A 12078-nucleotide genomic window follows, 5' to 3' on the forward strand; every position below is an offset into this window, starting at 1 on the left:
TATCGGACAGGGATTTGACAAAGTCACAGAGACAACATGAAAACTCCACACAGGTGAGGCCCGATTTGAATCCAGATCCTCAGAACTGTGAGCAAGATATGTTAACCAGTTGTTTACCCTGTCTCCATAGACCACAGCATATGAAACATAAACTTTGCCCTCATGACAATTGTCAATTATAACCTGAATCCTTTAATTCTTAATACAACCAAGTCCGTAGTTAGGAGAGCATGAGCAGATGAATACAGCTAGCTATTTAGCTATCGATCTTTCCACAAAAACCTGGCATTTGAATATGGGTGTGGAGACTTTTTATATCCACTGTAAATACTGTACAGTAAAATGGCAATCTTGGCTTTTATTGGAGTGGTCTCTTTTCAACCGTAGGAGTTACAGGGTTAGGTTGAGTTGAATTGAGTTTGAAATATATTTTTAAAACAATTCAGTGGCATAAAATCCACTAATCATAATCTCAGTTCTTCATTTAACTTTTGTAAGGTGTGAATACATTTTATGACCTCTCCAATATATTTTACAACAGGAGCAAGATTGAACGACTGGACTTGTGACTTGCTTCAACCAAGCCTCTACTTGTTCCAAATTGATGAATTAAAATGCATCATTTGGAATTTTATCTAATCTTTTAATCAATTATATAATCAAATAAAAGTAAAATAAATTCATGTATATACAAAATTAAATGTATTTGATTAAATATTTGTTTAGCTCATAACAAATTGAAAGAATTAGAATACATTCCTTTTCATTTTTTTTTTTTAACTCATTAAACTTACATATGCAGTTGATTTTTTTTCTGACCTAACTAACACATGATTAGGTCCAAGCTTCAAATGTGGCGATTGAGCCCGAAGTTTGCTGCGTGCATGGGAACGTTCCTATGGCAAGCAGCTCAGGTGGCCTTTGGACTGCAGGTCACAAGGTCAAAGGTGTCACTAAAGCCGGTGACCCAAACAAACCACGGAAGCTGACAGGTGACGTAGGCGGACCTTCAGGCAAGGCCAGCTGTTCCTAAAATGTCTAGTAATAGGCTGCGTGAAGTGTCTGTTACGTCCTGGAGGCGTGTTGGCCCCCCCTCAAACCCGCGAGCACGCACACGCGCGCGCGCCACCAACACCGAGTCAGTGTGCGGGCTCGTGTCTCAGTGGCCACGTTGGAAAGCGAGCCGAGCGGCAGCCTGGGAACTCGTAAACAAACGCAGCCAAGCGGCGCGTAAAGGCTGTGCACGCGCAGCGCCGGGACCAAGCAGTTACAAGAGAAGCCCCCCCCGCCCCCCACCTCTTACCACACACCCTTCTTCTTTATTGTGCGCTTGAGCAAGGATCAGGATATCCGAATTGGACATGTGAGTTGCTGGAGTGTAACAAGACCACCGTCAGACCTCTGCCCAAGATGAAGTTCCTCGCCTGCGCCCTCGCCACTTTGATGCTCATCCGATCCGGTGCGACGCAGTCGGGTAAGTGTTTGCGGCTCGGAGACCTCGGCGGAGTTTAACCGCACACTCGGCGCACTGATTGGATCGTTGTCGATTCATGAGCGTGGAAACGAAACTTGCTCAACTTCGCACTGACGCTGTGATCCTGCACGTCTCAGTCGCAGCCCCATGTGCAAAGTGCACTTCTTAGTTCATATTTAAACGACATTTTTATTTCAGCACATCCGAGTATCTCTTTTGAGGCATCGCGTCTATCGTCCAGAACTTTGAGCGACTTTATGATTGGAATTGCTCCTTGAATATGTGTAAAATCATCCTGCAGTGACTCCTGCTGGCTCCGTTTCTGATCTCCCCGATGTTCCCGCGGCATTCCTCTTCTAAATAGTTCATCCTCTCTTAAAAGCACATTTTGCTTTAGGAGCTGCAGGATGTTTGCTGATAGTTGCCACTAATTGAGGTTCGCTAACGAAACCGGGTTGGACCCAGCTCTTTATCAGTCTCGTTGCCTCTTGGGTGTTTGCTCACGCATATTGGGGTCAAATGAGATGCACACACTCCCCCGTCCCCACAAAAAAAGTGTTTCTGTCAATTTTTACAAACACCCGTTGAACTTTCTTCTTCTTTCTTCTTTTCCTGTCGGCTTGTCCCGTCAGGGGTCGCCGCAGCGTGTCATCTTTCCCCATCTTTATTACGGAACAAAACATCTGTCAAGCTGAAGTAGTTATAATATTTGTCATTGAGACGCTCGGGCGGCCGCGGACTGCTGGGAGCAGCTGACCGCAGCCAATTTGACGCGTGCATTTAATGGATGATACATAGATGGACGCGCGTGTGCGTGGGGAAAATAAGCGCCGTCACTGGATTGTTGTTCCCATGCGCATGCACACCCATCCGAGATATTTGTGATGCAGATTCCGCTCAAAAAGGAATCCTGGCTGTGCCTTTTGGGAACTTTGTGGGTGTTAATGAGTGTGTGTGTGTGTGTGTGTGTCTGTGGTGATGATGATGATGATGATGATGATGATGTGTATGATTATTGTTAAATGCATTACCCCGGTCATCATGTTGACGGAAATGAGAAGATTTTTACGAAAAAACAATCCCTTGTGTGTAAGCACTTGCTCAAGGGGGTAAAGCAGAAGATCCCAGGTTTGCTTCTTCAGGATTAATTTCATATTACTTGAAATTCAACACGTATTCCATCGTAAAATTAATGACTTTTGAGATCTGTCGTTTTAAGGGTCAAAGATCGCCTGAACACAATGATTCAGCAGGAAAAGACTATTTAAGTCATTTAATTGACCGGTGGGTGTTTGCAGCAACAAAAGTATCTTTTGAACTTTTTTAATATTTAATCTAATAATAACAACCTGAAGAAAAGTCATTTTAATTGACTCTGTCCTTGTTGGGTGCAGAGGATGAAAATGTGTTTAGCATATAACATTATATTTTTTCAAAGGAAAAGTGTGGTAAATTACATGAGTCTACCACATCATGTGCAACTGAAAATGAGGTGTGCTTTTTTTTTTCAGTGCTGACAATCTTTGCAATGCACTCCAAGGCGATGGTTCATCGAGAAATGAAAAGGGATTTGTTCATTGCGTCAATGTCGTTTGATCAAAATCACTTTTCCATTTATTTTTTTTAATTTGCGTGTGTGTGATAGGGACAAATGCCACATTGGCATGTGCGTGTTTGGGTGACATTTGAAGACGGCCGTGCAGTGGTCTGGAGAGGGGGCTGGTGCAGCGTTGGGGTGCACTTGCTGAATGCCAGTATCAAATTACAGTCGGGTTGTCAGCTGGCCCACACGGAGAAAGCCGAGACTTTGTAGACTGGCAGAAATGAGAATTTGTTCCAAGCTAATTAAGCTTTTTTTTTTCTTTCTTGATAACATCAGTCTAGACTGTCTAGACCTTTACATGACAGCATGACGGATGAGGGGGAGATGAAGGGAAATTCCTCTATGCCCCAAATTAGCCAACATTGATCTCAAAACTTGATATTTGTGCTCTGTGACCCCTCGTGGAGCATTTTGCTCACCTCGTACAATATGCTACTATGGATTGGACTAAGGATTTTTTTTTCTTGAAGGGGATGATAGGGAGACAAAAAGGCCCCAAACAATACTCCAGTACTCCCATTTGAGACGTCACATTGAGGAGTAATGTGCTACCTCTTAGAAAGCTAAAGGACATGATGATGGTGGAGAGCTGTGGAGCCCTTAACTGGATGCACTTGCTGGCCTAGTTGCTGATCGTCTCTCAATGTCTGGTGCCGTGACAAATCGACCTGTTTGAGAATTTATTTGATTGCCACCTTTTTGTTCTGGGCATCCTTGTATCATGGAAATGATCGGCTTTCATGTAATTGATCCCAATTATTTTTTTTTAAACTGAAAGTTTTGGATCTTTGCTCATCTCGCTATGATAGCGACATACAGTATCATGATGGATATAAAAGGTAAATGGTCTTCTATTTGTTGGCAGATTCCCCAATTAATCTGTTTGTCTACCTTTTGTTTTCGTACAACAAAAGAATCGCTACGCAGGCCTAGATTTTGCACAGTCAGGACATAAATGGGTAGAGATCAACTTTATTTCAGTATGTATATCTTTTGTGACGTTGTTTTTGTGGTTTGCCATCAAGTCTTTCTAATGTAAAATATGTGCCTCGGCTGAAAAAACCTTGAGAAACGTTGGACCCGCTTTTCCCAATCAGTATGCTGTAAGAGCTCATCAGGTAGTGCCATGGAAAATTATAATATTTCACTTGATTTGTCTAAAAAATGACGAGTAACATATATATTTTTGCTCATCTCTCAATGGCAACAGAACAATTACGTTCTCTTCCGGTAACCTGCAAGTGAATGCGATACATACAATGGAATATTGTAGTAATGCCTGTATCCCCATGCTGTGCTGAGGTAGAGTGGCACAAAGGCACGTCACTATTAATATAATAACCAGTGGAAGAGTTTGTCTACAAATAGGTACTATAAATCTCAAAATATGTTTTTGCGTTCAATATTTCCAGTTACGGGTGTCTATTGTAACACAAATCTAATGCCGTATGCCTCCACTTCTCTTAGTGCCCATCTATGTTGTGCAAATATGAAAATTACGATATTGCACTCATATAAAAAGCAGAACTAATACATGTTGCTAAAGTTTAATTTTCCTGTCGGATCCTTTAGCGGATTCTGTTGATATATGGTAAAAGCACAACGTTATCAGCCACTTGGTGAGAGACAATAAGAATCAAACAATAAAGCAAGACTTCTGGTTTAAAAAAAAAAAAAAAAAAAAAAAAGTTGCCAGACAATTTTATGACTCATAATAGCAGCCTGTCAAGACCACACATTAATGTCAGGTTGAGTAGATTGCATGCTTCTAGCTAACACTGCCCATTATAATTAACGTTATTTATATACTGGGCTTCTGCAATATTGTGTATTGCTCTCCATTGCGATTTGTTTCCTTTAAAAATGAGAATTATCTGATGCGTAGATGTCCAGCTCCATTTTATTTGCAGTTCCTAGCCAGGCTTCAGAATGCAATGAAAAAATGAGCTGACTGCAGTAAAATTATATCAATTCATAGAAATAATAAATATAACGAATCAATAAATACAGTGAAGCAATTTAGTGTGTGTAAAACTGAACCCTTCTGGCCCCAGCATGGCTGCGCCAGTCTAAAACCGTCCGCACCCTCTTGGATGGCACTCGCCTCGCCCCTGCCAAGGTCACAAAAGGTGAAAAGGGCAACTGATACATGTGGGCGTAATTAGAGGTCACAAATTCTCTTTTGCTGCTTCATGTATCTCTCACACACTCTCCATGTTCTTTTTCTTCTCAACCACTGGAGCGTTTCTGCAGCCCACCACTTGTAATTCCACTCAGAGACAAACGCTTTCATACTGTGCTCGAAACAAACACTCACACACGTTTTCCTTCCGCCCCACCACCTCTATTCTTTGCAATATGTATCCTTTCTTTATTTCCTTAATATCCTAATTTCCAATTAGATACCGGCTCAACAGGATATTGCACGCAAACAAAATGCTGCTTGTGCATTTGGAATTTAATAAAAAAAAGAAAAAAATAGAAACCTACATTATAGATTTCACAACAAGAAAACCTTGGCCACTGTCAGAAGACACAATATAATAGATGTACTTTTTTCCTCCTAGTAGAAAAGTTTACATCATCAGTTTACACCAGCAACCAAAGAATCGGATCCCCAGCATTACATGCACATTCAGTCTTCTGTATACAAACGTCTTTGAGTTCCCACTCACGCACATGTACTCTGGCACAAGGCCAACGCAGGAAGCGGGATGTCGTTCAGCTTCTTTTGACTGACAGCGTCGCTTTGGCGGGGCAGCCTCGACGCTTTCAAAACAAGTCTGAGCTTCTTTTTTTTTTTTTTTTTTTTTTTTTTTCTGTGAGTTGCCTTCCTCCACATGGCTTTCCCTTCACAGTGGCTGTCTACTTCTAGCTCGGCTCAACAGGGGCCTATCAAAATCACAATAGCTTTTTTTTTTTTTTTTTTTTTTTTTTTTTTTTTTTGTGCGCCATGACCTTGACAAAGCTCCTTTTAATACAAGGAAAATGATTGCTGGTCTCTAATCTCTAGTGTGTGTGTGTGTGTGTGTGTGTGTGTGTGTGTGTGTGTGTTGGTGCGAGGATGCAGAAGACTTACACACACACACACCCAGCTGAAAGCAAATCTTTTGAATGTGTTTCAGTATCTGTGTGCTCGAGTTTTCTGCGTGTGTCTATGTTAATTCCAGCTAAAATATTCAACACACCTAATCTGTTTCATTACACTACAAATTAAGTACATTTACTGTTCCGGGGCTTTTATGCGACAGCAGCCTTAATCAGGGCCCAACTCTGCTTGGCACAGAGTGAATGTGTTATTCTGTTTTGGTGTGTGTGTGTGTGTGTGTGTGTTTGTGTGATTGATATTCTGTATGCTAGAGCATGTGCACATTTATTTCTATCACACAATTTCTGACAGAGACTGTCAGCGTCTGCCTTCCTCAGCTCCTTATTGAATATTTGCCACAGTGGAAGAGATGATTGTTTTGCTCAGCCGTCACCGTGACAGAGAAAGACCACTCTCCAAAAGCCCTGAAATGTAATATCACAGAGCATTCATAATATCATGGATCATCGGGAGGGCACAAAGGCGCATCGATCTGCTTAACAAGACAGTTGAATTTGGCTCCTTCTACAACTGCTGCAGTCGTCGTCCCTGCAAAGCTGCCTGGAGGACGACAAACCCAATAACCAAGGTGTGATGCGGTGAGAAATAAAAGCATAAACTCAATAAAATTGTTTTCAAAACCCATTTCAACCACAATTCTAATAGCTGCAGTGAAAAGCTATCACACATTTAAATAAAGACTCTTGCGAGTGAGAGTCAAATTGGAACCCTCTGTAGCTTTTTAAATGGCAGTTTGGATGGAGCTCATCATTTAGTCAGCAAGTTAATTTCACAGCGAGGTTGGAGATGCCTGAAAAGACGAGCTCAGGGGAAGCAACGTCGACCTCACTTGTGAGTGAGGGTTTTTTTTTTTTTTTTTAAATTTGGCTTCTGTCAGTGGTTCTTAATTAGAGTTTGTTTGTGTGAAATGAAAGTGATGGGTAAAATTGGCCCGAGCAATTATGCACAAAAATGATGTGACAGCCAAATGTGTGTGTGTGTGTGTGTGTGTGTGTGTGTGTGTGTGTGTGTGTGTGTGTGGTGTGTGTGTGTGTGTGTGTGTAATGTACGGACCATTTCTTTACGTTGGCCTGGAATAAACGAGGTGCCACCAGGGAGTGGCAGCCATGTCACTTGCTAACGGGGTAGGGACAGGTGGGATGTGCAGCAAATGGGTGAAAGCGATATTGAATGAGCATGAGAGAATTATGGCATGGGAGTCCAGGATGATTGTACATCAGACAGGGAAGTCTGCATGTTTCTTATCCTCATCACCTGCACCCACACTCCAATTCTTCGCCTGTCTTTGTCTTGCTGAAGTGACCTTGCAGTCCTGCAGAATTATGGCCACCCCTTCAGCGGCTTTAAAGCTATATAAAACTTATGTGTGTGTGAATGTGTGGGTGTGGAAGGACCTTGGGCCTTGCTTTTCTGGTGTTGTGTGTGTGCGCATGAATTGGCAAGTCACCTTTAGAGACAAAACGGAAGCTGTAAAACCTGTGAGAATCTGTGGATAAACGTGGTTTTTGTAGCTTGCTTCATTAATTTGTGTGCCTTGGCCAGTCAAACGCTTCAATACTTCTCTGCCTTTTGGCCTGGAAAGCAAGCGGCGATCGCTCTTGGCAAGGTGAAAGCAGGCTGATGGTGAGGTTGTTGGGAAGAAGCAGGCACAAAGAAGAAAGGTGGGCTAATATTATGTGTGTGTGTGTCTGTGTGTCTGTAAGAGGTTAAGGTGGACTGAGGGAGACAGTGTGCTGCCTCAGAGGAGTGCAGCTATCATCATTGCTAAGCGTTCCAATTAATCAATCTGGGCCACACTCATGTGTGTGTGCGTGCGAGTGTGTGTGTGTTACTGCAGAGCAGACGTGATATATTTCATGCACACACAAAGGTCTCAAATGTGTTATCAAGGTGAAGGTATTCAAGACCATTTATATATGTATATATATATATATATGTATATATATATATATATATAATGTATATATATTACAAATGAAGGCCCTGATGAAATTCTTCAAATGATATTCTGACAATGAAATATTAAATGCCTTGTGCAAACAACAACTTTAAAAAGCTGGATACAAAAACAGAAAGTCAGAGCCTCTGGATTAAACATCTAAGGTCAAATCCTTGCCATCATTAAATATTTAATAGCTTGACAAGCACTGTTTAAGGAAGATCTTTAATATTTAACGCACATACAGGACTAACAACAAATGCACCGCTGTTGAAATACAATGCGAAAACATTTATTCTCACTTCATGAGTGACAAATGGGAAGATTACTGCTTCAAGTCGTACCCGCCCACATAAAAACCAGCATTTACCTTCGACACGACATGCATTTCACTTCCTAACATTGTTAACTGTTGTAGAATAGGAATGTGTTGGCTGGCATTACAGTACAATGAAAAATAAAGCCAAATTGTGTGCTCTCCGGTAACATTGATGTTGTCTGACAGTGCAACAAATGTGGAGCGGGTGAGTGTGCTATCTGAGTCGTTTTTTTTTTTTTCGTAGAGCAGATTCATTCCCTTTTTCTTTAATCAGCCATATTTTATTGAGCGTCCGGGTCGAGCGGGTGTACTAATATCCTAGAGTGAAATAACTTCCATTTTCATCACGTCTCTGAAATTCATATTTGCATGTGTACTACCTGCGTGTTGACTTGTTTATTCTTTTCTCCACGGAGCCCAATGGACAATTGTTTGTTGATTGACTTGATACAGAAAGAAACATGCAGAACGCATCTCTCTATTTTTCACTTAATCTTCTATTCATTATCGAAGCCCCGTGTGCAATCCAGTTGTAAAATTGCTGTTAAAGTAGAATCGACTTCAAGAGACCATGGATAATCATTGGCTTGGTTTTACACAAACATTAAACTGCATTGAAAGCAAAGAGCTCCAAATCACAGGAAACCGTTATCAGTGATCCTTGTACTGGAAGCTGAATTCTTTTTTTTTTATTTTTTTTTTTACATATATCTTCCTCGGCTCCAGAAAACTTTGTCTTCTACCTCTGGCCTACCCTCTAGTCAGAAAGAAAAATTCACACAAAATGCATTTTTTTTTTGTGCCCATTCATTTGAGTCTTTGCCCTTGAAAAGATTTATTGGTTGAATTTTGAGATGTTAGATTCTGTGCAGTCATGTTTTCCAACCCTTATCAAGCCGATGCAGCTTTTTAATGGTGCATCACCAAACAAAAATGACTCAAAAAGTGTCAGTCCTGAAATAATAGTGATTTCATCCCTACTTTGTTAAATGTGAACCCTTGGTCTGTTCATTTGAATTAAGTTAGTATACTCACAGTCCTATTCTAGTGTTCTGCCATCTAAATGAGGATCATTTAATTGTTCTGCCTTTCATAATATGTCGCTGGCATAGATAGTTGAACAAGGCTGGTATTTGAAATTTTGTTAACAAAAATATAGACATTCACTGTATAAATTCTTCCAAAATAGATTGGAAAAACCTTGGAAGAATACCAACTCACCTTGTCCCCCAAAGGAAATTGCACTTTAGAATTATTTCCAGTACAATTGAACAAAGATTCCATTCCAGTAATACTTGTATTTGAGCAGTGCTGCTTTAAATCTAGCAAAGTCTTGACTGCTCTTCTCTGCAGATAAGTGATGTGAGAAAATCGTACAAGAAGCAGACAGTCAGTCCAACAGGGAGCTGCCTAGATTTTGAAAGATAATGCCAAGACAGAGCACAAACACATTTTCATTGTCCGGCTGTTGTGTCTTTTTACTTCTTATGTTGCGGCTCTCTACGCTCTTTTCACGGTCCGCTCCATGATGGCATTCTGAAAAGACCTTCATCCCGTATTTTCGAGCAGCGAGGCTTGCAAATAGATTTGTCATTGTTGCGCCCCATTTTTTTTTTTTCAATGACGGAAACGAGTTGGGAGCATCCGAAGATGAACCAAAGGGAAACAAACATGCGGACCGCTCTCCACTCCCTTCGCCTCCACTTTCACAATGACAGCATTGCGTCTCGAGGCCTCCTGAGGCATACGTTGTCCTCGTCCGTGCTCGCTATCATACGAATGCGCCCGTACCTGCGGTATGAAAAGTCCATTTGTTTGCTGGCCGAGGCTTGCTTATTTGTGTGTTTGGGCGTGCAATGTGCTGGCAGGTCTTGTTCTGAGCGGCGTGAGCAGCTGGCGCTAGCCGCTTCGTCCGTGCACAGACTCGTCTAAACAGTCACCCGAGACCGGTCTGTTGGTTTAATCACACGCCATTGCAGCTTCACACAACTTTCGTCATGACTGCAACTCATGCAAGAAATATTCTGAGCAACACTTCATTTTAATGGTCCTCAGCATGCTGTATTTTCTATCATTTGGTATTTATTGAAACCTTTGAAATCCTGGAGTTATACAGTATAGGAAGAATAGCATCATCACATGCTTTTATTTTTTATTTTTTTTACAATTTGTAAAATATCACAGGCACTGTTTTACTCACTTATCAATCAGGGGTTAGTCCAATATCTGAAATTTATGGTGCACAGCTCTTGTCAAATAAAAAGGGTCTTTGATTATGCTTGTCATTATTACTATTTGATATGATTTTTGGTCATGTAATATGTTTTCATAAATCATATTTTAAGTGTTTTCTACAAAAACTCTCCTTTTGCTTTTTTTCCTCATATGCAGTATCAGTTGTGTAATTAAGGGTATTCGGTAGTGTTAAATGCAAGACAGTTCTTCTGTGACCAGTCAGATCAGTAACGGACAGCAGTAAGTCTGTTATTTTAGCTCTCGTTCATGCACTTTCCGAAAATCTGACACTGAAATGTTTGGCATGTGATGCGGTTTGTGTTGGATCATAAAATATTCCGTGAGGCTTATTTTTTTCAAGATGTTTTCTGTGAAAGTTTTTCTAGTCAAAGTCTTGAATCTTGGGGGACACCTCATCTCTTTATTGGAAACGTCCTCGACCTTCGCTGTTCTGTTTACGCGTTAGCTCCACCCACTGGGATCACACAGAAGAGTTGTTGACATCACGGATTTTCTGTACAATACATCTAACTCCTGCACTTTGCTGTGCAGTCACGTTAATTGTTTTCCACGAGAATGCACTGCAACAGTAGTTCATCATCATCATTAGTCGATTTTTTTTTACGTGTATGCACAGGTGCTGTACAATCCGTGCGTACCTATGTTGTTTGCTGTAGTTTTAAGGGTATCTCAATGTTTGAAGATGTTTGAAATGCTGTAAAGGGTTTTGGGAGTCATAGTTTGTTATATATTTATGCTTTTAGAGATCAAATGAGGCAATTATCAGCTTTAGGGGAGCATCCATTATTTGTGGAATTTATTCCTTGCAAATAGTGGGGGGTCCATTGTACACACCCATTCATTTTCTCTTAGGGGCTGGTAATAATTGGTGGTGCAGACAGGAACCTTCATTCAGGCTCTCTCACTTCTCGGGCCAACTGAAAGGTGACACTACGAGGTGGCAAAATTTCCATCGAGCATCTGAACCCAATAAAGGTTTTTATTCACCTTTTGAGAAACACTTTGCTTCCACCAAGGAAGCACTCTCTTGTACAATGACCAGTGGTAGTCGCACCTCCACGTGGAGCCACTCAGGTCAATCCAATTAAAAGGATAAAAATGCGAGACACCATTAAGGTCCAATCAGGGTGAAGGAGGACTAATTAAATGTATATAATATGACCTTATTGCTCTGAAATCCAAAGTGTGCCAGATGTGTTATGGTGGACTGTTTGCGTCTCCGTCACGGACATCAACTTCACTCGGCGTGGGTACAAATTAAATGTAATTGTCACATTAGAAGTGAGTGGTTGAGGGGACTTCAGTAACAGACTGCAGCTGCATCCATGTCAAATTTACAGCTTCCAATCTCAGAGGCGATGAGCACAACATGAATATA

The 12078-nt window shown here is 41.1% G+C and overlaps 1 protein-coding gene across 5 annotated transcripts in view; it reads left to right on the forward strand.

Annotated features, from left to right (window-relative positions):
* Positions 1-960: 960 nt before the first annotated feature.
* The window catches only part of LOC133506541 (receptor tyrosine-protein kinase erbB-4-like), a 182902-nt gene continuing 171784 nt past the window's right edge, over positions 961-12078 (forward strand). For 2 of the 5 annotated variants that reach the window (XM_061830783.1, XM_061830801.1), the window contains exon 1: positions 962-1474. In XM_061830783.1, the coding sequence (XP_061686767.1) occupies positions 1411-1474 (64 nt within the window). In that variant the 5' untranslated portion in view covers positions 962-1410. Of the gene's footprint in view, positions 1475-12078 lie in introns of all 5 variants that reach the window. The other 3 variants (XM_061830790.1, XM_061830809.1, XM_061830817.1) reach the window with 3 other exon arrangements.

The sequence above is a fragment of the Syngnathoides biaculeatus genome, chromosome 2 (genome assembly GCF_019802595.1).
Source record: "Syngnathoides biaculeatus isolate LvHL_M chromosome 2, ASM1980259v1, whole genome shotgun sequence".
NCBI lineage: Eukaryota > Metazoa > Chordata > Actinopteri > Syngnathiformes > Syngnathidae > Syngnathoides > Syngnathoides biaculeatus.